Source organism: Hirundo rustica, chromosome 5, assembly GCF_015227805.2.
Source record: "Hirundo rustica isolate bHirRus1 chromosome 5, bHirRus1.pri.v3, whole genome shotgun sequence".
In the NCBI taxonomy this organism is placed as follows: Eukaryota; Metazoa; Chordata; class Aves; order Passeriformes; family Hirundinidae; genus Hirundo; species Hirundo rustica.
This window is the reverse complement of record NC_053454.1, coordinates 63,984,593-64,011,347: the sequence shown is the minus strand read 5'-3', so window position 1 is coordinate 64,011,347 and position 26,755 is coordinate 63,984,593. Positions and strand designations below refer to the sequence as shown.

General features: G+C 40.9%; 1 protein-coding gene across 3 annotated transcripts in view; it reads left to right on the top strand.

Moving 5' to 3' along the window:
- Positions 1-26,755, top strand: part of SEC24D (SEC24 homolog D, COPII coat complex component) — a 41,557-nt gene that overhangs the window by 12,812 nt on the left and 1,990 nt on the right. For all 3 annotated transcript variants that reach the window (XM_040064640.2, XM_040064641.2, XM_040064642.2), the window contains exons 9-22: positions 12,817-12,955; positions 14,142-14,257; positions 16,579-16,703; positions 19,098-19,289; positions 19,907-20,000; positions 21,860-21,976; positions 22,279-22,446; positions 22,915-23,011; positions 23,606-23,751; positions 24,299-24,437; positions 24,836-24,954; positions 25,605-25,784; positions 25,919-26,110; positions 26,584-26,673. In XM_040064640.2, the coding sequence (XP_039920574.1) occupies positions 12,817-12,955; positions 14,142-14,257; positions 16,579-16,703; positions 19,098-19,289; positions 19,907-20,000; positions 21,860-21,976; positions 22,279-22,446; positions 22,915-23,011; positions 23,606-23,751; positions 24,299-24,437; positions 24,836-24,954; positions 25,605-25,784; positions 25,919-26,110; positions 26,584-26,673 (1,914 nt within the window). The remainder of the gene's footprint in view (positions 1-12,816; positions 12,956-14,141; positions 14,258-16,578; positions 16,704-19,097; positions 19,290-19,906; positions 20,001-21,859; positions 21,977-22,278; positions 22,447-22,914; positions 23,012-23,605; positions 23,752-24,298; positions 24,438-24,835; positions 24,955-25,604; positions 25,785-25,918; positions 26,111-26,583; positions 26,674-26,755) is intronic.

Sequence of the window (26,755 nt, the reverse complement as noted above, 5' to 3'; positions counted from 1 at the left end):
TTTGAAGAAAGACATTTTTCCATGGAGGTCTTTACAAAATAATTTAATTTCACAACAGAGCAAGAAGATAATTGGCTTTTCTGCTTGGATGAGAGCTGAGTCATAGAAAGAAGACAAATACAATCAACCATTTTTAGCACTCATTTGAAGGCACTAACCTTTTTTCACATAACCATCTCTAATGACCCTCCATATTCAAAACATATCCCTACTTCTTCTGCAAATTTTTTCTGCAGTATTTTGTGGTCTTAAAAACAACTAGTCAGCCTTCCTGGCACCCCCAGAGGATTCTTTCAGTGGCAGAGATAAATCCATTTTTCAAGTCTAGCATTTAGCTACATCATCTGTGGGTCTTGCTTGGTCTTCATCTGCTATGTCCTCCTTTGCTTCTAAATTCTTCAGCTTCCAAATTCCACGAGGTCTGCAGAATGCATTTTATTTTCATGCCCTGCGTTGATTTACTCCAGAGTGCTGTGTCATGGGGAAAAAGCAGGGATTTCATCAAAGTTGTAGTACGTGATTGTGTCTTCAGAAACTCCTCATAAACTGGCAACACAGTAAAGCCTAATTAAATTTGCTAAGACATTCAATGCTTGGTTTTGCAGTCTGATTTTTCTTTAACTTTGTTTTATTGCTTATAAATTCTTAGTAGGTTTTTTTTTTTTTTTTTAATATATGTTGGAAAAAAGCAGATGTTGCTTTTCATCAGGATGGATAAATTCCAATCCAGCAGACCTCTGCAGTTTGAATTGAGAGTATAATTTTAGCAGGGTAGATTGTAATTATCTTCTCTCTGGTCCACAGGGAAATAGGAGGTATTACTGATGGCTCTACAGATAGGAAGTCTCACCATTTGTCTGCTAGACAGCAACTTCGGGTTTCATTCCAGTTCTTGAGGGAAACGTGTGCACTTGGCTTGTTGCCCCCTCTGCATTTTCTCCTAGAAGAAATTCCTGCTGTTGGTTCTCCACCCCTTCACTTTATCAGCCAACCTTTGCTCTTTACCACCCTTGATCCCAGTTTCTGTGCCCAGGTGGCACTTAGGAAATCCACTTTAATGTTGGCTCTTCGTTTGAGCATCTTTCACTCAGTCTGCCTCTAGTCCTTTCTGTTTCCCACACGTGGCTTCCTTGTCTCCTGCGTTGTGTTTGGACAGGGTGATCAACGAGTTGCTAAAATCAAAATCTCTTCTGCATACATAAATTTGCAGTATGTGCAAACATTTGTGCTTGGCCAAGTTCAGGGGAGTTTTCCTGGGGCTGGCAAGAAGATGCTTGGTGACCCACCCGTTGTGAAGTGTTCGTGCTCTTGAGCTGTTGGAAGGGTCAGTGGGGCTCATTAATCTGTAAGGAGCAGTGTGTTTTTCCCTGGCCTCTCTTTTTGAGGTGCTTGAAAAATGCCTCTCAAAATTGGCAAAAGCCCAGCGTGGAAAATTTTAGTCAGAACAATTACAGCTTGGTAAAACTGTAAGAACTAAGGAGATAGTGTTAGAGTGGGAAGAGTTGGGCAGTCTTAGCTGAGGCACTTTTTCCATGGCTTGCCTGTGCCCTTTGTCTTCGCTGCTGCTGCCAAAATAAGATCTTATTCTTAAGATATCCTAATAAAAATGGTCCTCCATATGGGATTTATAACTACTTTAATTTTGAAAAGCCACTTAATTTGAAAGAACTGGGCTTTTTATAGAGGTAAAATACATTCAGGGGCTTGTGTTTCTGAACTTCCTTGTGTGGTGTGTTCTGCCTGAAAGTGGTGACTACAAGGCTCAGAAAGTTCTTTGTTTCAGAATAGGCACCCTGTTTTAGAGATAGTGCCTTTAAACAGTGTCTGCAGGTGGAGCTCATCACGTGCTGTTGGGTTACAAGGTGAAAATCTGTCTTAATTTCTTTATTTCTTGATAAACAGCATGTTGCACACAATAACTGCAGCAAAATTTAGGTAAGAGAAAAGAGAAATACCTAAGTCTTCTGGCAGGGGCAGAATTTTAGGTATGGATATGAAAGGGAGAGCCCAGTCTTACAGAACTCACTCTTTTTCTTAATTGAATATAGTCACTCTTTGGGTGGATGACTTGTAGTGGATTTTTTTAGAAAATAAACTTTCAATTGCCTTCATGGAGACAGTAACTCAATTGGAAATTGAGTTCTGGGGATTTGCTTCCTTTGACCAAGGATACAAGAAGAGGTGGAAATAAAAGATCCTGGGAGTTTTCAACTAGAAGATTTGGATCTGGTGACTTGACAGTATTATTACGCTTTCAGTTGGAAAGTTTTCCAAAGGCGAAAAGGTAATCTGGAATTTCAGAAAGTCTGAAAGGCAGATTTAAGTTCATTAGTCACTGTGGGTTCTTTTTGGCCCAGTGGAATGTCTACACATAGGGTCTGGTGTTCTGCCTCCAGAAGTGAAGCGGGAATATTAACATGCAAAGTGAGTTTATTTTTAAATTGTGTTTTTAGCTAAGATCTGAGAAAAAATTGTCAGGAATGAAAAATTGTCAAAAAATTGAACAGGGAATGTCTTTTGAAGAGTTGTACGCCAGATATCTCCATTTTGAGTGAAGAATAGGATACTAATTATCTCTGTAGGAGAAAGTAAGAAAGTGAAGTCATAATGCTGGTAGATAAGGATGGTAAATGAAAGGATCTTTGAATAAGTGTAATGTGTTCCAAGTGAACCCCCAAACAAACAGGGTTTGCCCCTGCAGTGAAAAAGAAAAAAAGAAAAATGTAATCTCGTAAAGATGCAGGGTGTTGAAAGCATTGTAGAGAAGCCATAATTAAAATTGAGGTAGTAACTGGTCACACTGAGGAAAAGGTCACAAGTGAGGCTTTACTTCAGAAGTGTTAAATGACACATGAGAGCGAAGGGCATAGGTAGGGACCACTGGGTGAAGATGGCTGTGTTTGATACCCCAAGAGCAGGTGAGGTAGCAGCACTTGGCATGCAGGCTCTGAGACTCAGGAGGGCGAGTGGAAGGGATTTATTCAGAAAAGCTGAAAGCTAGTGGGGGAAAATCTGTGGAGGGCACACAGAGGTTGCCGCAAAAAATCTGCATCCAATCTAAAAAATCATAAACTAGTGAACATTGCCTGTGCACTATTTATCATTGGAAACAAAGGCTGTTAAAACATTCATGCCTTCCCTCCTCTGCCAGCGTCTTAAAAGCACTACAAATTTCACAGTCTTATCTCTCCATGTCCATATTTATTGTTTCTCAAAAACAACAGTTCGTTTTCACTCTCCTGATTTGGATGATCTATGGAAAGTATTTGTTTGTTATAGATTGAGAGTACAGTATCATTGTTTGACAGAACTTATTTTTAGTCCACCACTGCTTTAGCAACAGTCTATAAAAATAAACTAGCTCTCACAGTTATCATCCTAGACCAAACCCTCCATAAATTTGTTTTGGAGATGGATGAATATTTCCAGAGCCTGAATAAACCATGTGATCGTGATTGAGCATTAATACTATCAAAAGGTAGTTAAAATTCATGTTGTAAAATCCGGCGTAAACATTTCAAAATAATTATCTCTAGCTTTAGATATTTAAATATCTGAATTTGCTGCCTTCTTTGTTCCATAGTAGTTTTGTCTAATTGTTCTCCACCATGTTCTTGCATATTTGTTTAAATTTATTGGCTTTAGAAATATTTATTGCTGGGAATCTAATATTTGGCTTCCATTTTCTCCTCAGTTAATTAACTAGTTAAGAGAATGGAATTGCTTCTCAGAAATGCTGGTGTCCATGAGCTATAAGCCATTTTACCTTTTCAGAATAGTGACATTTGATGAGGCCCAGCGCGGCTGAGGCTTTTGGAAAGCCGTGATTTTTACAGGGATGATAGTACGGGTTCCTGGATGGAGTTGCAAGGTTGGCAGCAGCTAAAAATCGTGTGAGGTGGATGACTGAAAGTGTGATCCAGTGTTAGCAGTGCAGTTTTTGTTTTGGGGAAGTCCTCATGCTGGTCCAGTCTACTCTGGGCTCTGCTGTCCGTGCTTTCCTGTTGGTAGCGCAGGCTGTGGCTGTAGTTTGAAGCACGTGTTTGGATACACACACACACACGGTCATTAGCAGCTATGTGCTTGTGCAGAACTTTAGTTTGTGGGGAGTAAGGAATGGTTAGTCTGCCAGGTGAAATGATTCCAGTTAGGATTGTGTTAATAAGCTGGCTCTGAGGAACAGAGGTGCTTGCTGATAACACCTACCCCTCGTAAAAAGCCATCATTTGGGTTTCACCCTTTGATTTCTGTCTTTTATTTGGTTACTTCTTCACAGGAGGCTGTTACTGCATAGAGTATGAGAGCTTGGCTAATTTAAGAGCTTTTAATGATGGATTCTGTTGAACTGTTCTTCCTTCAGAAGGGTTACATTATATCAACTAGGTCATGCTTATCTGCATGACTTGACAGAAATCAGGACATCTCTGTGTCATGACATCCTTCCACAAGAGCAGAGTTAGACAGTAAAATTGTCCGTAATGCTAGTAAGATAAAAGTTTTAAAGAAATTTTTTGAAGAAAAGGTTCTGGAAGAGCTGCTGTTGACACTTCTGTCCTGCTGTCTGTATGGATTATTCTGTTCTGTTCTGCTGTCTGGATTTTCCAAGATCCAGCAGGGAATGATTTTGTCAATGTCTTTGGGTTGTTGTGTTTGTTCTAAAATATGGTAGGAGTAGGAGTCCTGCATATGTGATGTACTTTAATACATGTTGCTGTATATGGTGCTGGTGTGAGCCTAAACACACATTTTCCAGGTATTAAAACAAAACCATTTCCAATGCATCCTTGTTGGTGCTCTCATTTGGGAGAGAACTGAGACTTTGGCCTCACAGTTTTAAATCTGCTTGGAGCAGGGCAATCTTTGTTGCTCTGTCAGAGCTGTTGTATTTTAATTTTTGCAGCTAACTAGTGGCAGGTTAATGTCTAGGAGTTTGGCTGAGCTCCTCTGAGGTGCCAGACTCTGCCATTCGTGGTGTGGATAGCCCAGAACTCTTGAGCATCTGCAGGTGCTTCACCCAGAAAGTGTTCCAGCACTCTGGAGGTCAGTGCCTGTAAGCTTGGTTTCACAATGCCTAACTTAGAGGTGCATAAGTCCTGTATTAGATGAGGCTTTCTTAATGTAGTATGCCCTGTGCTAGTCTGAACTTGGTAGTAAGTCATTTGGAATTGGATTGCTTCCCAAGATTTCATCATCAAGGAGAAAGGGTTTTTTGGGTTTTTTTTTAGCCTGTAACTACATTCTGTAACTAGAATAAGCATTCAGAGGCAGGTTTAGCAATGGCTTTTGTAGCAGAGCTTCTTCTAATTGGAGCAAGTTTTCTCATTTACTTTATTCTGTCTTTTGGTTTTTAGTGTTTTTAGTGAAAAATAGTCTTAAAATGTACCCTTTAAAGTATTTCTGCAGTATGTTGGTCCCTTCACCACTGCTGTTACTGTAAGGATGTAATTCTGATAGAGATGAGGTTAGTGACTTGAAAATGTGACATTTATGTAATTTATATTGTAATCAGAGTTCTTGGCTGATTTTATACAAATTTAAAATTAAGACGGAGAAAAAGCCTTTATAAGGATGTTGTAATTAGTTTCTGGTAAGTCAGAGACTGTGACTGTGCTTCAGAATTGTAATGGGAGAAGAAAAATGTAATTAAGCAACAATGCATATAAAAGAGAAGCAAAAAGTAATAGTTATATCCATTCAATTAACTGGCCAATAACACCGGTAATTTGTTTTGCCGACAAAAATGACACTCGAGTTAAAAATCACTTGGGCTACTGATCTATTCTTTGAAAACTTCAGAGAGTCAGAACACACTGGTATTGAGTAAGTTCTAGAGGAAAGGTTTGTGTTTTGCTTTTTAAACTGGAATTCTTCTTGCATGTTTTATTTATCCATGCATATTATGCAATGTTGTATTTTGGATGCCACCATGTAAAGCGTGTTATTACACAGAAGTTGTGTGCTTGCTTAGCAGAGGCACAGATATCTCCTCAGTAGAGAAGGTCTGTGTCCTTCACAGGATTGCTTTCCTCATGTCGTGGTTTAGCTCCAGGCAGTTCACTCCCCCACCGGTGGGATCAGGGATGGAATGGGAAGAGTAAAAGCTGGGAAACTCGTGCCTTGAGACAAAGTTTAATGGGGAAAGCAAAAATCACACACGCCAACAAATCAAGTCAAGGAGTTAGTTCACACTTCCCATGGGCAGCCAGGTGTTCAGCCATCCCCAGGAGAGCAGGGCCCCATCACAGTAATGGGACTTTGGGAAGACAAACACCGTCACTCCAAGTGTCCCCATTGCTCCTTGTTCCCCCCATTTCATTTACTGCCCGTGAGGCTGTAGGTCCCTGTGGTCAGCTGGGGTCAGCTCTCCCGGCTGTGTCTTCTCATTGTTACCCCAGTGTGGCAATGTGGAGTGCAGGAAAGGCCTTGGCCCTGGTGAGCCCTGCTGAGCAAGAGGAGAAGCATCTCTGTGTTACCATGCTTTGTTCAGCACATACCCAAAACACAGCCCCGTTCCAGGCACTGTGAAGAAAACTAACTGTACACCAACCCAGAGCAGCACACTGCCATAATTTGGTTCCTCACAGTTGTGACACTCAGCTGTGCTAATAAAAGAGAGGGAGGTGAGGGTGGTTGCAAGTCACACACAAATATTATTAATGTTTGAAGGTTCAGGGGTCTGCTTGAGGCATCGGGCTGTTGTAGTACTGAAGTATTCATTAAAGAGAGGTTCAGAGTGGGAACATTCTGACCTGGTGTGCTATTTGTGAAGTAACAGTTAGTTTTACTATTGACCTTCAAAACTACCATCCTAGAAAGGACTTGACTTTTTTATAAAGGGCATTAAACTAATCCCAAATGTCCTTGCTACAGAAGTGAAGTTGTTCAGTGCTGCTTTTTGTTCACGTAGCAAAAATTCTCCTTGTACTTTCTAAGTTCTCCTGTGGCAATTGGCTAGCTCTAGTTGGCTTGGGAATGCAGTGTGATGCTTTAACTATGCCCAGTTCTTACTGATTTCAGTGGAAATAAATTAATTGGCCTTAGAGGTATGTTCACTAATAAATATTATCCAGGAAAGGCGGCACATAAGCAGAACTATTTTTTCTATCTCTAACTAAAATACTCCTAAACATTTCTATGCTTTTTTCCCTCTAACTAAAGTTTCTTTCTTTAATATATTTGGCTGTGCAAAAGTAGGAGCCAGGCAGTTCCTGTTGTGAAAGTTCTCAGGAACACAAACATGAGTAGTCAGATTAAAAAGTCGAAGTAATGCCTTCTAACGAAAGAGAAACAGCTCTGCTTTTGAGAAGGAAGGAAACCTTCCACTCATTAGATTTTCATGCATGATCTCAGGTCAGCAATTGCTTTTCTCTCATATGCTGGTAAAATACATTATGTATAGTGACACTAGTCTGTCTGTCCACCTATATATGTGTGTACAAAAAGGAAAAATTCCCAAGATCTAATTGGTCCACAGAGCCCAGCAGGCCAAAACGGATCTGAAATCCAATGTGGGGTTTTGGTTTTGTTGTTGCTGGGAAGGTGTGAATAACATTTATAATATTCTGGTACAGAATTTCATCTAGGAGAGTGTATATATCGAGAGAGTCTATAGCACACTTAGATTCATGTCTAAATTGAAGTAGAGCTGCATGTTCCATGAGCACTGTTTGGAGTGTTGTTTTATTGCCTGTCCTTGGGATGTAGAAATGGTCACAGCTTTGTTTGCATTAAATGGTCTTGGATTTTTAAAACAGATGTGCCAAGTAACCCATTATCTCTGTGTTTTACAGGCTGCGCCTGTGTTTTAAACTGTGATGTTGGATTTATAATTTATTTAGCTATCTTAAAGAAAATTACAAGAGGATAAACTTAACTTGATAAATCATACAGCACCATACAGTAAGAGACTGGGCCGATCCAGAAATCAGTATTTTGTGCCCAAATTCAATCTGACATTTTGAAGATCCTCTAGAACTCTCCTGAAGTGATTTTCAGAAAAACAGAAATCATACCTGAATGAGGTGTCTTTAAGAGTTCTGTTTGGTTTTGCAAAGTGAGCCGGACAAAGATCATATCACTGAAAATTCAACTTTCATTTTAATGTGAGAATATTATGACCAGTAAAGCTAATCCTTTGTTATGACTATTACCATTTCTGTAGAGAAGCTTTATGAACCTAGCCTGTCTTACTTTTCAGTGGTTTTACAGCTAGTGTAACGATCTTGCCTAAGAGTCTCAGCCAAGGACTGCGGTGCTGGACCTCCTGTGATACTCCTGAGGTGGGAAGTGGAGCTGTGGATTGGTACAGCTCTGAAGCTCAGCCCTGGCCTGTGATTTAGCTTGTGCTTATCACCCTCAGGGGTGCTGACAGCAGTCACAGTGCTGTCCTGGGGCAGTTTTGTCTGGCCCCTGCTTTTCCCTTGGGTTTGTGCCCCTGCAGCAGCTCCCACTCCTGCTGGGCTGAGGCAGGTCTGGCTGAGACCTGATGGCTTTCAAGGGCAGACATTGTGCTAGTGTGTTGTGCAGCACCATTTCTTGATTAGCCAATTTCATGCTCCTGCTTCTCTCATCAGTTAATCCTGGCTGCTGGCCTTGCCTGGAGATGCAGCCTGTCCCTGCATCCGAAGAGCAGTCAGCCCTGCAGAGCTCTGCCCTGTTAACCCTTGGCACTCCCACCAGCTGAACTTGGGGTGTCTCTCTGAGGCATGGGCACGGTCCTTATTTTTCCTCTCCTTGTGTCCCCTGTATGATACAGAGGTTTTAAAGAAGTAAGCTAACTAATGTTGGTGTTTTTTTACATCAGCATTTTATCGTTACTACATGTATTTTCCCCCATCCTCAAACTTTTATGAATCCTTCCTCTCCTGTTGAATAGAGTGTAGTCTGTATTTACACTCCTCACACTGCCGACTGTTCAGTTAATTGCAATATTCCCCTTGAAAAGGGAATGCTGAGTAAAGATTTCAGGGATAGGCTGAGGCATGACACACAGAATCTGATAAATAGTTTTCTGTTGCTTCTGTTGTTTTTCCTGCACACTGGATCATATCCCAGGTGCAGTGTTGAAATTCAGCTACCATGCCATGGTGCGTTTTGCAGTGCTCTTTTGCAGGGGAATGTACAGCCTGGGCCTGGAGGGGCTTTGAACAAGGAGGTTTGAACGTGCTTTTGGCATTTTTATGTGGTCTGTGAAAACCAGGCTAGAGCCAGGAGGCCCTGCATCATGTGGGTGATGCTTCAGCCTTGCAAGCAAGCAAGGAAATCAATGGAAAAGAAGTGTGCTATGGGAAATAGTTGAGCCTGCCGTGAACCTTGCAGAGGAGATAGTCCAAACTGGCCTGAGTCATCAGCTGAGGAGGCTGAGCATGTTCAACATCTGAAAACCAAGAAGAGGCAAAATAACTCCTGCCTTCAGAGGGAACAGCTTCTGATAAAAGATAGCGGGAACATCACAACGGGAAATGCTTTCTTGACGTTTTAATGTGACTCAGTAAAGCAACTCAAAACCAAGGGATTATTTGTAGACTGGTTAATCTTTCTCAAAAGCAATCTATGGTGATAGGATAAAAGAAAACAAACCCCTTCAGCAGTGCTAGGAAACGGAGACACTTTGGTTCATGACCTAGTTTTTTTTTTCCAGAAACATCAGTGCTGTATTTCAGAATTCTCTTTGATGAGGTTTTTTTCCTCATCTTTTCACAGTACTAAACATAACATTTTCCTTGGGCAGTAGTGCCGCGCTTGGACAAAGCCTTCTCCTTTGTTCATTAGAAAGTTGTGTTGTGTAGCATATCTTGAAATTCTCACAGGAATATTTTAGTGATTTATTTCGATTTGCATCAACGTAACTATCAGTAACAACTCTAGAAGCACTGCTTACACTGGAAGGGTGTCATAGAGACGCTGATCTGTTTATTTTGTTGTCTGAGAAATGCCTCATTTTCTTCAGTATCTCTGCATGCCTCTCTTGTTCTCCAGAGGATCTCTCACTTAGGATTTTTCTCTTTACAGTGCCTTCCCAGAGATGTGCCATGATGATCTGGAGCTTTAGCACAGTCCTTACTCCTACACTTATAATTTGCAGCTGTGGTCCAGATCCTGCAATCTGAATATGGTGATAGTTTGCAGGCATCACCCTCAGGAGCGTGTCAGGACTTCATTTTTATAGCAAGCAATAGAAATTCAGCTTTCTCAGACTTTAAAATGCAGGTTACAGTCCCTTTGGAAATTTTGAGGGATGTGTTTTATCTTGGAGCTGTGCCACCAATGTCTGTCTGTTGCTTTGTGATATTTTTCTGACTCCTGAGAGATGGTCTTGCTGAAATATTTCCAAAATAAAACTCCTCTTATTGCAGGTATATTTGGGGTTAAGTTATGGTTTATCAGAGGGCTTGCACTTCAGTGAGACTTCAGGGTTCCAGAGAAGTTAAAGTTTGTGCAGGTCCCTTGCAGCATTTTCCATCTCCTGCCCAATCCTCCTTTGCTTTAGCCTAAAATTACGATGGTGTGCCTCCCAGCAAAACCTGGTTCTTTCTGAGGCAAGAGAGAAAGAAAATGCTGATACTTCGTAGGTGGAAAGGCAAAATAAACAGGAGTATTGCATTTACTTAAAAAAAAAAAATAAACCAGCAAACCCCTCCCCCATTAAAAAAAACCCTCTTTTTTAATTTTACACCATTCCCCTGCTGCTATGGGAGTTTAAAACTGATAAATCTACTTTTTTTTTAAAGTTGTATTATGCTGACAGAAATTACTTTGATGTTTGGAAGTGCAATAGCAGTTCACACACAGAAATAGAAATTTCTCTCCCTTGATGGCGTGGTGGGATGTCTGGTTCTGCAGTGCAATGCACTGAAACATGGAGCTATTCGGAGATGAAATTTCCTTCACAACTGCATTATTCTCATCAAGAAGTGGATTTTGGATGATTTTGGTCTGAGTTCTTTTGCAGTTACCATGCAGACAGCTTTTTAATTAAATGTTTTAATTATTGATGCAATGTTCTAAAGTGTTAAAGAAAACACTAAGATGTAAATTCCATTTATTTTCTAAAAATTCCAGTTAATAAATTGGTGAGGAGATACGTAGGGCTGCTTTAAAAGAATTTCTTTGTTAGACAAACTCTTTGGTTTTTGTTGTGTAAATTTTTAGTTGGCTTCTTTTCTTTTTTTCGCTTACTTTTTTTTGTCTTCAAGAAGGTAATTTATTACATGTATGTAAGAATTTATATACTTGGGTTCTGAACTTCATGGCATTTATTTTTTAATTTTTCTTGCTTGTGCCTTTTATGTAAAAGTCTTAATTTTGGTATATTAAAATGTGAACATTTTGGGGGGTAATTTTTCTTGGTTGTTAAATACTAAATATTAAATGTATCAAACCAAGGTTGAAAGTTAGTGAATCAATGTGTAAAAATCCATCAGGAGTTGGTTCAGTCTTGTTTTTTTCCCCCTGCCAGGTCAGATGTTATGCTAATATTAGCTACAAACCAGATCCGGGTCTCATTAAACTAATACAGCAAAATGATAATCATAAAATTGCCAAGTAATGAACAAACCCCAGAACTTTTAAATCTTATTAAGCCATTGTGACTGATGAGCAAGTTTCATGGCCAGGGCTTTCATGTCTGAAGAATGACCCTGGTATTTGCCAGCTGGCATTACTGGTTAATTTGGGTTAAACTCAATTTGCCTAGAGGAAAGAACTCAAAGTAAAAGAATATCTCAGTGGAGTGAGAGGGAGCACTTAAAAGCTGTGTAGTAAAAATCTGCTTGTATGTAGAAAATCCTTGGCAAAATGCATCCTTATGTAGCAGTAAAAGATAAAGCATATAATAGATGAATGCACTCATTCCTTAAGAAGAGACAGAATAATTATGAAAAAAAAATAGAATTTGCTAGTGTGATGTGTTAGCATTGAAAAAGGCATTGTCAGCATTTTCCTTCTTGTAGAGGTCTGCTCTGCCCGAAATCTGGACATTTCTTATTCCTACCTTTTGAGATTTTCAGCTGGGGATGAAGGGAGTAAGGGGAAAAAAAAAATAAAAATTAGTGTTTCACAAATAATTGTGTAAACTTCCACTTCTGTAGTGATTTCAAGTATGACTTTTCTAACTCTTAAGAATAATCACAGGAATCTTTCGGTTTTTATGGAAAGAGGCATCTGGAAAATGTCTTCCCTTAGCTGTGGGTTTTGGCAGGGGCTGTAAGCAGGCATGGTCAGTGTAATTAAAACAGACAAGTGCTTGAGGTACTGTACTTGTTTGCTGTATGTACTTTCCTTCAATAAATATTAGTATTTCTCCTAAATCTCCCCCTCTAGCTGGTAATTTAAACTGGAGTGTAGCATGTAACAAGGCAGCGCAGGAGGCAGCATTTAGGACATAATATGAAGGGCTTTCTCAGCAAATGCCCTTTTGCAATTGACAAGCAGCAGTAGATTTCTTCAGGAAAAGCTTTGTCTGGCAGAGAAGTCAAAAGACCTGACTCCAGCAGATTCTTCTTAGTGAGCTGTAAAAACTACCCTTTGCTGGAGAAAATCAGCCTGGAGCCTTAAACTTCCAATGCTTGCAAAATGTTGTGGGGTTTTGGTCTGAATCCTTATTCTTTTTCTGATAAGCATCAGAATGCAGCTCATGAACTTGTAAATTCAGCCCCTGAGGGGATCTCTGGGGCTTAACACTTTTTGTGTCAGTGCTGAACACTAAATGATCTCTTAATCAGGTGGTCTTTAACGAGTTAAATCTGAATTAACTCTTTGTAGCTCGCCTCGGTTTCATGTTTACATGGCTCTCTCTCTGTACCTCTTCCTCTCTAGACACCTCTTTATCTTGTGAACCATGGGGAGAGCGGCCCTATCCGGTGCAACCGCTGCAAAGCTTACATGTGTCCCTTCATGCAGTTCATTGAAGGTGGCAGGAGGTACCAGTGTGGATTTTGTAACTGTATAAATGATGGTAAGTAATGTTTCTCTCATCTGGGATTCATAGCGATTCCGTAAGACTAAAAAGAAGCCGTACCCCTAAAATTATTTTCTTGACTTGCTGATTTAATAAAAAAATAGTTTAAGGAGATGCAGTAACTAGGCTTATATCACAAATTAAAAAAAAAAAAAAATCAATTCCTGAGAGTAGTGGAGGGAAACATTTGTTCAGTACAGTTGAAAAAAAAAGGAAAAAAAGAAAAAGAACAATAATGCTGACTCATGAAGTCCAGTCTGATATGGTTACAACTTTATTTTAAAACTTTTGTGACAACATAGAATACAGTGCTGTTTGTGTTGTAATGGAAAGCAATTTTTGTGCTGAAAGAAAACATTAATTTCTTTAAGAAGTGCAAATTTACAGCAAGAAGCGAACATTTAGACCCATGTTAGCTTCATCCTGTGCATGACTGTGGGTACAGTGGTTAAATAAGCTATTAATCTTACTGTGACAAGTGTTGGTTTTCACAGAAGATACCATGCCATATTTGTTCAAGTGTGCTGCATGTGACTCATAACTGTTCTTGTGCTCTTGGCGAAATCCCAAATCTTTGCCAGAGCTAGCCTTCCTAGACATTTGTATCGAGCTGGATTGCCTTAGCTGGATCACAGGGGTATGGTGCTTTCCCTAATAGAGTCATCTTTTCAACTCTGAAACGTGAACCTCGTCAGACTGGGTCCAGCTACTCTGCTGCCTGGAGCTCTAATGTTTGTGCAGGCATAGCAGATAATAAATTTCATCGATTGTTAACAATTTAAATTCTCATAAAGGGAAATTTAGGTGCACTGGGAACACTTCAAGAAAGACATTTAAGTTGCAGTATCATTTTAAATCATGCTGATATTACTACAGTGTCTTAGTCAGAAAGCACTTTAAAAGAAATCATTGATAAGGACTAAAAATGACTAAGAAACTAGGTTGATATTCCCCTCACTCACACACATGTGCGCTTTTACAGGCAAAAATGTGAAAAATACGCATTCTGAACATGTATTCATTGAGGAACCGTAAGACCGGCTCTGTGTAAATTGTTAGTGGAAACCCACTTGATTTCTTACTGCTTTGGAGTATATCACATCTGCCGAAAGAATTTGTCGTGTTGTTCCTCTCTTTCCCCAGTGATAAATGTTTTTTTCCTGTTCCTTGTGTTGGCTTGTAGTCCCCCCGTTCTTCTTTCAACACCTGGACCACATGGGCCGACGGATAGACCACTATGAGAGGCCGGAGCTGTCGCTGGGATCCTACGAGTACGTGGCTACGTCGGATTATTGCCGAGTGAGTACTGCCGGTGTGCAAACCAGCGTACAGCCTTACGGCAGAGCAAACACGCTCCTCAGAGTAAATGCACTTGTGAGCTGCATGTCAGTTTCCAGGAACGTTCTAGGAAATATGGATAGGTGTAGGGCATACAGTGTTGTGTTCTTTTGTGCTGCAGAGCGTGATACAAGCAAGAATAACAAACAGTGCAGGAAAATGACAGATCACCAGTCTTTGAGCGAGATGTGTTTGTTCCTACCCAGCACGTTGCACTGTTCAGGGGATAACTTTGAAATTCTGGTGCTTTGTTGCATTTTAGACTTGTGTCTTCTACTAATTTTGAAGACCCAACACGTGCCTAAATTGGCTTCCTAATACCCTAAACCTTAGCAAGGGAATTTGACCTTGTAATCTGTTCCTGGCAAGTCTCGGTATTCTGGCCAGTAAGTTACAGTGGGATTGGTTCTCTCTTCTAATATCAACTCACAGAAGAACTCAATCCAGAGCCCACTCATGTTGCTCTAAATATTTGTGGTTGGTTTTATTACAGAACGCTATTTGATACTTCTGAAAGCATAAATTACTTAATCTTTTCAAACTTCAGCTTGTTCTACAAAACTGCAAGTGTGACTTCATCTGACCACAGCACAGACCTATTTTTCTGTTCTTGCTGGAATCAGGCAGAATTGTCTGCCCGTGAGCGGAGCTGAGGCCATGATAAGGTTAGAAAAGGCAATTGGGTCCTGCAAAATCTTGAAGTTGCTACCAGTATCTTCTTCAGACAATCAAATCATTGCTGGTATGAAGAAAATGAAAAGGTTCGGTTCCGCTTGCTCAGTAGAGAGCACTGCTCCGAAATCCAGTGAGATCTCTGAGATAACCGTTAAAATTTGGTTGAAAGCTGGGTTAAACCCCAGACCAGGAGAGGATTTTGGTGAGATGTTGCAGAAATACAGTGTGGGAAACTCAGTGTACATCCAGTGAAGCTCCAATTCTGAAGCCCCAACTTCTGCCAGGTAACTTAAATCAGGGAGTTTCCTCAACAAGTCATCCAGTCTGGTCTGCCTGCGTACTGCAAAGACACATCCTCAGACTTACTGCAATGTTACAAAAAAGAAATCTCTTACAAAAGAACACTTTGCTCTGGAAATGCTAGGTCATTTATTGTGTTATTATTTTGTAATTCACTTTTCATTTGGCTTCAAGTTGCAGAGGTTCCCTTCTTTTATAAATCCAGTTCAAGACCAGAACTGAGAAGTCATTTCCTTTTGTGCTTATCAAATGACAAGGATGAACAGCTACAAAAAATGTTAACAAATTCCAGCTGGTTTGCATTATTGCACTCCTGCTAAGCGGATGTGGTGAGAGCGCGAGTCCTCCTTTCTGCCATATATTTGTCAGAACTTAGGCAGAGATTCTTTCTAAATGCTGATCTGATACAAGAGTTTAGAAACAGCTTTTGGTGCAGTTTCTGAAACAAGAGTGTAAGTACAGTACACAGAACAGCTTTGAAAAATACTGCCTGGTTTTGGTTCGCTGGAATTGATCCTCATTTGCATGAGTCAAATGAATGAGATCAAGGGTATAACGTTCAGTTTAGTTTAAAGTTTGCCAGGGACTCAGGATAAGTCATAATTCAAGAGTTAGATGAATTTTTCTTTACTGGAATCTTTCTAGGGTTTAATTTAACAAGTATAATTTGTTTAAGAGGTCAAAACTCTGTATAATAGAAGTAAAACTGTAATGGAGAAGCTGTCCTGAATTTGACACCAAATAATGACTACTACTCATTTAATGGAAATTAAGGAAACTCATTTTAGAGGGTGTGATGTTTACTCTTTCTCTGTTCATTTTGTATTAACTTCCTAGCTACATCTCTTGGCATTACTTCTTTTTTAAGTAAACTTTTCTCTTTTTCTTACTTGCAGAAACTTGTGTCAGTAATGTATACGCAATTTGTGTGCCACTTACACTGTGGATAAGACGAACTCCCAAAGGAGAGCAGGGGTACAGAAAAAAGCCAAAGTGTAAATTGGTTTAAACATTTGAGTTCCAACAGAAAAGTTTGTGCTTCATCGTATCTAGTGAACTGTTACCCTTTAGATATTTTATTCCATTAGGATGTTGTTTTCCAGTGATAATGTTTTATTCCAGGGCTGGACTTTTACCTAATACATGTTACCTCTCTGCAAGTAGTTACTATTTACGACTCACAGCATTTTTCAAACAACTGAACACAGTATTTGCATTGCCTTATGGTACCACCTCTAATTTTTTTCCTCATAACAGTACACTGTCTAATTTTACCCATGGGTGGTATTTTTTTTTCTTCTGTGTAGGACAAGAAGCCTCCTAATCCACCGGCTTTTATCTTCATGATTGATGTATCATACAGAAACATAAAGAGTGGCCTAGTGAAACTCATATGTGATGAACTGAAGACTCTGCTAGATAAACTTCCAAGGTAAAGAGACATCAGTGTGCTTGGCTTAACTCACTACATGGCACTTCTCATGCAGCTTTGCATGTTGAAAGGCAAAACCAAGCTATGGAAAAGGTCAAAATTTCCAGTACAGGAGTTTTTTGCGTGATACTGACCAAATGTTAGTTTTTAACACTGCTGGCAATTCTTACACTTGGATGTCTGAAAGACTCTAGAGAAAGACTCTACCATGCTACTGCACGTGGAGCTTGCATTCTTTTCCTTTCTTGCAGTGAACTCTAGTGGTGTTTAGCTCAGTCACAGCTCGTGGCTTCCACTTTGCTTGCTGCAGTTGTGTTTGCTGCAGTCCTGCTTTTCTCATTGAATTGAACAGGGAAATACCCTGAGAATACTCAGGAGCAGCCAGTCTCTCTAAACTCATAGTGCTGGTGGCTTGTATCTTTAGCTCTTACTGTTAATTAGCAAAACTTTTAAAGCTTCTTGCTGCATTGGGAGACTTCTCTGTCCTGGTTTATATCTGAGAGAGCAGATCTTGTAGGCAGCAACCATTTTATGAAATAGAGCACGTGTGCTTTGAGAGCATGAAACACACAGCAGTAGTGTTACTACTGGTCAATGTTATTCATAGTGTATTATTTTAGTGTAGGTTTTACTGCATTAGTGTAGTTTTCAATAGAGTTTAAGTAACACAGACACACAGAGAAATGAAAGCAGTGAAAGACTGAAAAATGAGGTAGACAAGATGCTTCTTGTCTACATATAAAGGTGTATTAAAAAAGGAGCATCCAAAGAGAAAATGCTTTCTATAGAACAATGCTTGCAGAGGAAGAACCAACTTAAGAAACGAAGAGAGCATTATGAGGAAGGGTGGAAGATGACATCCTTGGGACAGTCTGGGATGTGTTAAGAATCTTTTTTCTTATGGTCTTCTAGAATCCCTGTGCCAGTAAGAAATTCCAGTCCAGGGTGGGGGTTTAGTTTATCATATGCCCATGTAAGGCCATCTCTCAAGTAGTTTTTCACTGAAGATTACACTAGAGACACAAGTGTTAGATATTATCCTGAACATATCTCAGAGTTTTCCATCAGGATTGGTCGACTCTGAAGAAAATAAGAGGCATATGAGTGGAGTAACAAAAAGCATTTGGCATTTTGGAAACTTGAATAGGGCAAGTAGAGGAGGAATGAAAGCAAGTGTATCCATATCACAAAAGAGACATGAGACATATTCATCCTTCTCACCAGCACTCTGTGAGATCTGTTGTGAGTAATTTGGGCCAAAGTTTTCATGTCCACTGAAAAAAGCAATTAAAAAATAAAGCCAGGCTCTTCAGCTTCCTCAGATTTATCTGTTGGTTTAGACAATATTAATTTAAAAGAAGAAAAACATAAGGCATTCCACCAAAATCTGTGGTGAAAATTTTACTTTTTTCCTTAGACACAGAGGTCACTGGATGTTCATTTTCTGTTGCTGGTGAAAGATACCCGCAGAAATATTCTGCTGTTCCCACATGAGGGAAAAGCCATCTGCAGGGAATTCACCCTGACCTTCTATCTTTGAGAAGAAAGACTTGGGGTACCAAAGAAATATGTGCAGAAAAAGAATTGCTGAAATTTTAGAGCAGGTGTTTTCAAACCTGTCTTCCAAACAAGAACCCCCTCCCTGGCTGTATTTTGAGAAATATTGAGAAATGTGTTTGTAGAAATGTGCTTATGAGTTCAGAAAATCAGAGTAATGAGTTGTGCAATTATTATTTTTAGGTATATAATTAAAAATAAAAACCAAAAAGTATCTGAATGCATTTCTGTGCATATGGGTCAGGTTTCTCCTTGTGAGTATCCAAAAATAACTAAATAGTGTGTGAACTACAGAGACAATTGGCCACTTAAAGCTAATCTTTAAAACTATGATAGAGCTTGGTTGCAGTGGGGCCGTGCAGACTGGCACTAATAAGAGCAATGTCTGGAATAAAGGTCCCAAACACCTTTGGAACTGGGATGCTGTGGATGCTTCTTTTTGAAGTAGCAGAGTGCTGTATGTATAAAAATGGAGTAGCACTTTGTCCTCATCAAGCTCCATAACTGATTGTGCTGTTCTGTCTTTCCCATGTTATGATGTCAGCATGGTTTATTCTTTATCCTTAGGATTGCTTGAATGGGATGCACCACTGATGGGGTTGATGTAACTGTATGATTTTTTTTTAGAAGTAAACAACAGAGCAGTTGATCTTATCAGGGTGTTTGAATTTGACCTAAGGCAAAGATTGAGGCTGTTACATCTGCTTGGTTGTTGTTTGCTTTGTTGTTCCCAGTACTGAGAATGCTCAGAGAGCAGCCTTGCACGTCAAAAGGATGCTTTTGTTGCAAGGTCAGCATTTCAGAATTATAACTAGTTGGGTTTTGTTTTTCTTACAGAGAAGAACAAGAAGAATCCTCAGCTATTCGAGTTGGTTTTGTCGCTTATAACAAGGTCCTTCACTTCTTCAATGTGAAAAGCAGCTTAGCTCAGCCTCAGATGATGGTGGTCACGGATGTGGCAGAAGTTTTTGTTCCACTGCTGGATGGTTTCCTTGTTGACTTTGAGGAATCCCGATCAGTTGTTACCAAGTAAAGTACAATTATACTTCACAAGAGTAAGATGTGAATGCTTACAATGTGCATTATACCTTTTAGCAGATGGGGTTTGGGGCATAAGGGTATCTGTTGAAACACTTCAGAAGCCAGCAGATGCTTCAAGCCCTGTGTTTCCTCCTCTGAGGCAAAGAAAAAGCAATAGCCACAGCTTTCCAGTGCCAAACTGGAAAGTTTATGTAGGCCAGGTGTAAACCACCTTTCAGCTAAGCTGAAACTGGGAGGGGAGAGGCTCTGAGCCACGTGGTGTTCTCCCTCCTGCAATGCACATGATGTGCACCTGGATATGATCTTAGGACTCTGAAGTCCTTACAGCATACCAGAACTACTTAATGGTTAGCTATTTTTTATTTATTGCATGTTCCTTTAGGTTACAAGCTTTGAAACAATGCATCTCACAGACTTAAAAAATGCATATTTTCTTTTATTCTGGCTGGGATCCTAAGAAATTGAGCAAGGAAATTTTGTATTATTTTTTGCACATAAATTTACGATAAGCGTCTTCCCATGTGAAGACTTGGTACGTTACAAGGTGTGTTTGGGGATGGCTCTACGCTGACCAGTTGAGACACTGATCCTTTCTCTTTCCATAGCTTGTTGGACCAGATTCCAGAGTTGTTTGCAGACACTAATGAGAGTGAGACCATCTTCGCTCCCGTTATCCAGGCTGGCATGGAGGCACTAAAGGTTAGAACATTTCCTCTCTGTTAGAGAAGCAGCTTGGAATCAGGTTTGCTAGAAGCCAGTCCCATCACAATGGGAAATTAGGGGAAAAAAGGTCACTGATTGTTTCCAGCACTAATGTTCAGTTGTTCTAACAGTTCCTTCCAACCGCCGTGGTCAGAATAAGAACTGACAAGCGTAACATCTGTTCTCAGATGTTCTTCTGAGAGAGACCAGTCCCCAGAGTCTATTCCATGTATAGGAGGGATGTTTAGGAGAAGATGAGGAGCAGGAGGCAGTTTCTTGTTCAGCGTTTAAGAGAAATAAAGACATGTTTAGTTACCACAGCAGAACAAATGCTGTTCTGTGTTTGCACGTGTGAAGGGCAGGAAAGCCAGTATAATAATAACAATATCAGCCTTTGCTCTGGTTATTCTCATGCTTCTGCAAAACTTGTTGTCCGTAACAGAAAGTTTATAACTATCTGTTTGTGGCTGAATCAGGCCCTGGCTGGAAGGTTTCCCTTTAACTGACAAGTTCTCCCAGCTTGGATACAGCTGGCAGGGGATCCGCAGGCCAAGGTGCTGCCCAGTTGCTTTCTGTATGTGCGGGACATCCCCTGAAGGGCTGACGTTCCCATGGCGCATTGCCACTTAAATGCACACCACCCTGGTTCACTGCAAGATTTGTAGGGGCAGAGCACAGCCAGTGGTGCTTTAAAATGGTTGATTTATCGGTGAGCTTTGTATGAATAGAGCATGAGCTTTGAGTACAGAAATTTGTCACAACAAAAATGGACATTTCTCACATCTGTTCTTTGTATATTGATTTGAGACCTGCTTTCTTGTAATTTATTCATGCTACCAGCAGGTATGTGTGCAAAACACATCTGAATGCTTTTTCCTAACACTTGACTTCTACAAAACAAGTTTAACGGTCATAACTGTAAATTTCCTTTGATGATGGCTATAAAAGAAAGCAGCTCTTAATTAAACTTTTTCTTTAGCTCAGAATTTTTAAGTTAAAATTTGATTTTCACTCTGAATTACTCATCTGCAAATACCCTTGCTCAAGAAAACAGTTCTTGCCTAAAAAGAATAAATGAATTGTGTTAAAAATAGGTATATTTTAGAAATTTTGTCAAACCAATATCAATAATTCCTGATGCATATCAGAACAAACAGGTATTTGGGAAGCCTTTCAGCCTTCAGCAGAAGGCTTCTTCAAAGGAATTGAAGAAATTGTCATTAGTGACCAAAGGGAAATATCAGGGGTGAAATTTCAGCCATTTTAAAAGTCAGGTGCTGCCTTCAGTTGTGTTTCTGCCATAGCAGAGAGACTTCTTTTCTGCCAGAAGAACGCTACAGCTTATTTTGAAAGGTGGAACGTTTTGTGAATAATTTTGTGATTTCTGATTTGTGTCTGCATCTCGGCAGTGTAGATTTCAGTGTGGAGTCTGCCACGGGGATGGAATCGTCACCCATTTATAAAAAGGCATGGAACACCAGTGTGCCTGAACTGAATTTTTCTGTTAAGCTGAATTTCCTTTTAATTTGATCCAGTTTGAGTATTTGTGTTTTGATGCCTGTTACATAATGCCTGCATGCAACTGGAAAGTGTCCAAGAGAGGAACTCATGCTTTTGCCTCTGGAGAGGGTGCTGTCAGAATGGCTCGGCCAGCAAACCCTTGTGCTGGACTGCTACTTTCTGACTGAAGTAGTGACTGAATTCTGTCAGGTCCTGAGGCTGGAAATTAATTCCTTACCTCTGGGGAGCTGGCAGAAAGTGCCTGCTGTTCTCTGAGCGCCCCCCAGTGTGTGACTTGACTGTGGGCTCGTTAACCCTGCAGTAATAAATGTACCAACGTGGTGTTTTTGGAACAGGCTGCAGAATGTGCTGGGAAGTTGTTCATCTTCCACTCTTCTCTGCCAACTGCGGAAGCACCAGGGAAGCTGAAAAACAGAGATGACAAAAAACTGCTCAATACAGATAAGGAAAAGGTATTTTCTGCTCTGAACTATCAGGGGACTGCTGTTACACTGCATTTGTCTAATGGGGCACTGATGTCTTTTCATTTCTTATCTTTTACCCAGAAGTGTTTAGTTACACGATGCATCTGTAGTGATGGCTTCTCCAAGAACATACCGAGGTGTTCCCTCTATCCATGGCCAGGGCAAGCATGTTTCTGATGATAGCCATGCCTCACTTCAAACTTCCACTTCATCCTTTTGTCTTAATCTGGCCCTTTGAGTTGTGATTAATATCTAATATGATGGCACTTGTGTTTTTTATTCCTGTGCAGACCCTCTTCCAGCCTCAGGGAAATTATGAGGCCTTAGCCAAGGATTGTGTGGCCAATGGCTGCTGCGTGAATTTGTTCCTCTTCCCAAATCAGTACGTGGATGTAGCCTCCATGGGCATTGTCACAATGTACACTGGTGGAACACTGTACAAGTACAACAATTTCCAGGTAAGTGATGCGGGTTTCCTGGCTTTCAGGTAGTAACAGCCGGGGCATTGCTGCTGTTTTCCATTTCATTTCAATGTGTGCTTGGACATCTAACTTGAAAGCAGACAGAGTCTGGAAGACCTGGTTATCAATTCCAGGTGATAAAATGCAAACTCAGCAATTGCAGGTCAGGCTCAAGCTTGGATCTCGAAGCAGTAATAAGCTCTTTGGTGTACTAAAATTTTGCTGAAAGGTTAAGTGCAGGAATGTCCAGTTAATGTCCAGGCCAGGTGGTGCGTGATGGACACTTGCATATACCTGATTCTGATAGCAACAATCCACATTTCAAATACTTTTTAAAGGACTCAAGAGCTGTGAACAGATTTGCTTGGGGGGCAGATGAGGGTCCTGGGGGGGAGGATGTTGGGTCACTGCTGTGCTGCTGCCCTTTGGTGTTGAACCTCTCAATCTTCTGCTTTGTGTTTGCAGCTTGATGCCGACAGCCCCCAGTTCTTAAGTGACCTCAGGAAGGACATCCAAAAAAAGATGGGATTTGATGCAACAATGAGGGTTCGGACAAGTACAGGTATTAGGACCCACGTGAATGAATTTTAAATAATGTAGTGCTGTGCAAATCACTTGTAAGATCAGGCTGGTTTAATTTCATGATGTACCTCTTGAAAATTAATTGAATAGACTGATAAAATCCATGGCTGTGTGTGTATATATTGTTATTTATATATATACACACACACATGTACTTCCTGTATATTCCTCCTTTTTAACTGATTTTCTAGTCTGGGAAAGGCTTCTGCTCACTCTGCACACAGCATGGACTGCAGGGAAGTTGTAGAAAAAGGTGTTGCTGCTGGACACTGACTGCCCAGTGCCTTCCTTTTCGTACTCAAATGGCATTCCTGTGTCTATCCAGCTTCTGTCATTCATTCTTAGCTCAAATGCAAGTATTAGGGAAAAGGACATACCCAAAGAGGCCAAGTCAGCAATGCAGAACCTCCGGGTGTCCAAGTCACAGCTTTTCCCTGTATCCAGCTCTCACAAATGCTGTCAGCAAGAACAGTTGTTGGGAGAGCCCTGAGTGAAAATGGCTCCTGCTTCAGTAAGTGATGGCAATTTAATTTGCCATTTTTTAGTAAAATGCTCTGTTTTAATCTGGCTGCAGGGTTCAGGGCTACAGACTTCTTTGGGGCCATTTACATGAACAACACCACGGATGTGGAGATGGCAGCGGTAGACTGTGACAAAGCAGTGACAGTGGAGTTCAAACATGATGACAAACTGAATGAAGACACCGGGGCCTTAATTCAGGTAAAAACCCCTTATTCATATATACCATGAAATGGTGAGCAAGACCTTCTGCAGCCAGAGCAGAGAAGTGATGGCGTAGGAGTCACGGGAACAAAAGGCACAGCTTGCAAGAGATCCTTGTGTCATAACACCACTAGTAAAAATTGTGTTCCCCTGCTTCTGTGCTGCATGTTCTATTCAGGGCTACCCAAATCCTTTCTAAACACTCACTGAGACCTCATCAGCTATTCATTTTTTTCCATTTCACTGTAAATAAGTTTATGGTGGAGTAAGGGATTCATTGCTGCTTACATGGCAATTATTGCTGTGGCATTCCTTGTGACCTCTACTCAAGAGCAGTTCTCTGTTGCTAAACATCACTTCCCCTCTACAGAGTGTAGGACTTATGCTGTTAGGATGAATAAGTTACTGTCTAATGTCTGATAGATGTCCCTAAGAAGCACAGGTATGCTGGTGCTGTAGCTGCCAGCAGCGCTGTGCAAGGTGTCACCTGCCTTTTCTGCACAGAAGGTGGCTCCAGTGGTGACGCTTTGTGCCTCTCTTGCAGTGTGCTGTGCTGTACACATCCATGAGTGGGCAGAGGCGAATCCGCATACACAACTTAGGCTTGAATTGCAGCTCCCAGTTAGCTGATGTCTACAGGACTTGTGAGACTGATGCACTTATCAACTTCTTTGCTAAGTCAGGTACAGTTGCAGCAGACTGGTTTTGTTTCTTTTTTCACTTGGGCATGGATGAAGGGGAAGGAAAGGGGGCTGAAGTGATTACCTAATGGAAAATAATTTTTTATAACTTGCTGCTCCGTGCCTGAGCAATTCCTGAAGAATTATGAAATTGAAAAGACAAATAATTACCTATTTTAGACAAACTGCTATAAAAGTAATATGTGTGTGTGGGCAGGCACAGTAAGTGGCAATGGACATCCTGCCGCAGTGTTGGGGGTTTGGTGGTGTTTTTGGGTGCCTGTAGAAGAGACTGAAAAGCAGCCTCGGCCCTCAGGTCTGTAAAATCAGAAACTAGCAGCAGACAAAGATACTTTGAGAGAGTGTCTTTTTTAACGCACACTTTTATTCTGTCCTTGTAGCTTTTAAAGCCATTCTGAGCCAGCCCCTGAAGACAGTCAGGGACATCCTGATGAATCAGACTGCTCACATGCTGGCCTGCTACAAGAAGAACTGTGCCAGCCCAGCAGCTGTCAGCCAGGTAAAACCACACTCAGTCCTACCCACCCAGGCTTTGCCTCAACTGCACAACCACCCTGCAACATCAGCAGAGCCAGAAAGCAATATTTCAGAACAGACTTGTCCTTTTCTTTCAAATGCAATTAATGACAGGATTCAGTGGTGGCCCTTAGAGCACACAGAAACTGTTGTTCTGGACCAAAAGGCAATGCCACTGATGAAACTGATGCCTATACTCACATGAAGGAGCTCAGCCAGCTTTTTCCTCCTGCTGGAATTAGACACTGACTCACAAAGCTTTCATTTTTAATTGTTATGTTGTTATAGATGGTTGTATTCTAATTTTTGACTAAGCAGTGACTGATTTTGTTTCCATTTATTTTACTCAGTTACATCTTAGTGATTCAATTCAAAGAAAGACTCGGGCTTTTCCATCACAGAGGTCCTGCCAGTAACCACAAGCCTGGGTAGTGAATTGTTCATTGTTTGTGAGGACCAAATATGTCAAACAAACCAGAGCCACTTACTGTGGACCACTATTTTTCTCCTTAGTTCTTCAGTACCCCAAAAATTAACAGGGTTACAGGGAGATGACAGCAGCCAAGACAGTGACTGCAGCTTATAGAGCAAATAATTTCTGTTGGATTCTTACTAAAAGTGTTGTTTCCTCAGCTGATCCTGCCGGACACAATGAAGGTGTTGCCCGTGTACATGAACTGCCTGTTGAAGAGCTGTGTGCTGGCCAGCAGGCCCGAAATCCCAACGGATGAGAGAGCTTTCCACCGCCAGCTGGTCATGGCCATGGGGGTGGCCGACACGCAGCTCTTCTTCTACCCCCTGCTGCTGCCAATTGTGAGTCAGCAGTGGATTTTTCACTTGCATTTCTAACTCCTCTTACCCGAAAAGGCACCACTGAGATGTACCAAGCCTTTCAGTAGTTACTTTTCAAGTCGGTTCCACAGCTCTTGTTGTCTTTTGCCCTACAGCACAGCCTGGATCTAAAGAGCGACGCTGTGCCAGCCGCTGTCCGCTGCTCCGAGGAGCGCCTCTCCGAGGAAGGGGCCTTCCTGCTGGCCAATGGGCTGAGCATGTTTGTGTGGCTGGGCGCCAGCGTGTCCCCAGAGCTCATCCAGAGGCTTTTCAACGTGCCATCCTTCGCACACGTCAGCACTGAGGCCGTGAGTAGATGCAGACTAAGAATTGCAGATTTAGCAAGACCAGATGCTAATCAGAGAAACAAGTGAGGTCTTGTTTCATCCTTCAGCCTTAAAAGCAAGAACAGGTGACCGGCAGAAGGTGTTAAGACACCGAAATTGCTTTAAGTTACATAAAACTTAACACTTGGACACTCTGAACCGTAAGGGGACAGAAGCTTTCACAGCTTTTTTAATCTTAAACTTTGTTGCAGATATTAGTCCTTTCAACTGTGTATTGCTAAAATTAGAACAAAACACTTTGCAATGGTTAAGTTTTCCTGGTGATGCATTTTCATATGGAGATTATTTTAAACTGAAAAATGAGACCTTTTAGTGAAAGAGATGGAGTTTCCTGGTTTATTATGAAATACACAGTTCCTTATAACATAACTATCAGGTGCTAGTCTTGGTTAGAGATGTGACTGGACTATAACAACCTGCTTTCCTTCTAACAGACATCCCTGCCTAATCTGGACAATCCATTTTCTAAGAAACTGAAGCATATCCTGGAGCAAATCCAGAGCCAAAAGCCCCACACTATGAAGGTAACTGCTTTCTGCCTCAACTCATTCCTCACACTTGTTCCAAGGAACACTCCAGGCTTTGCCAAAACTTACCGGCGGCTGT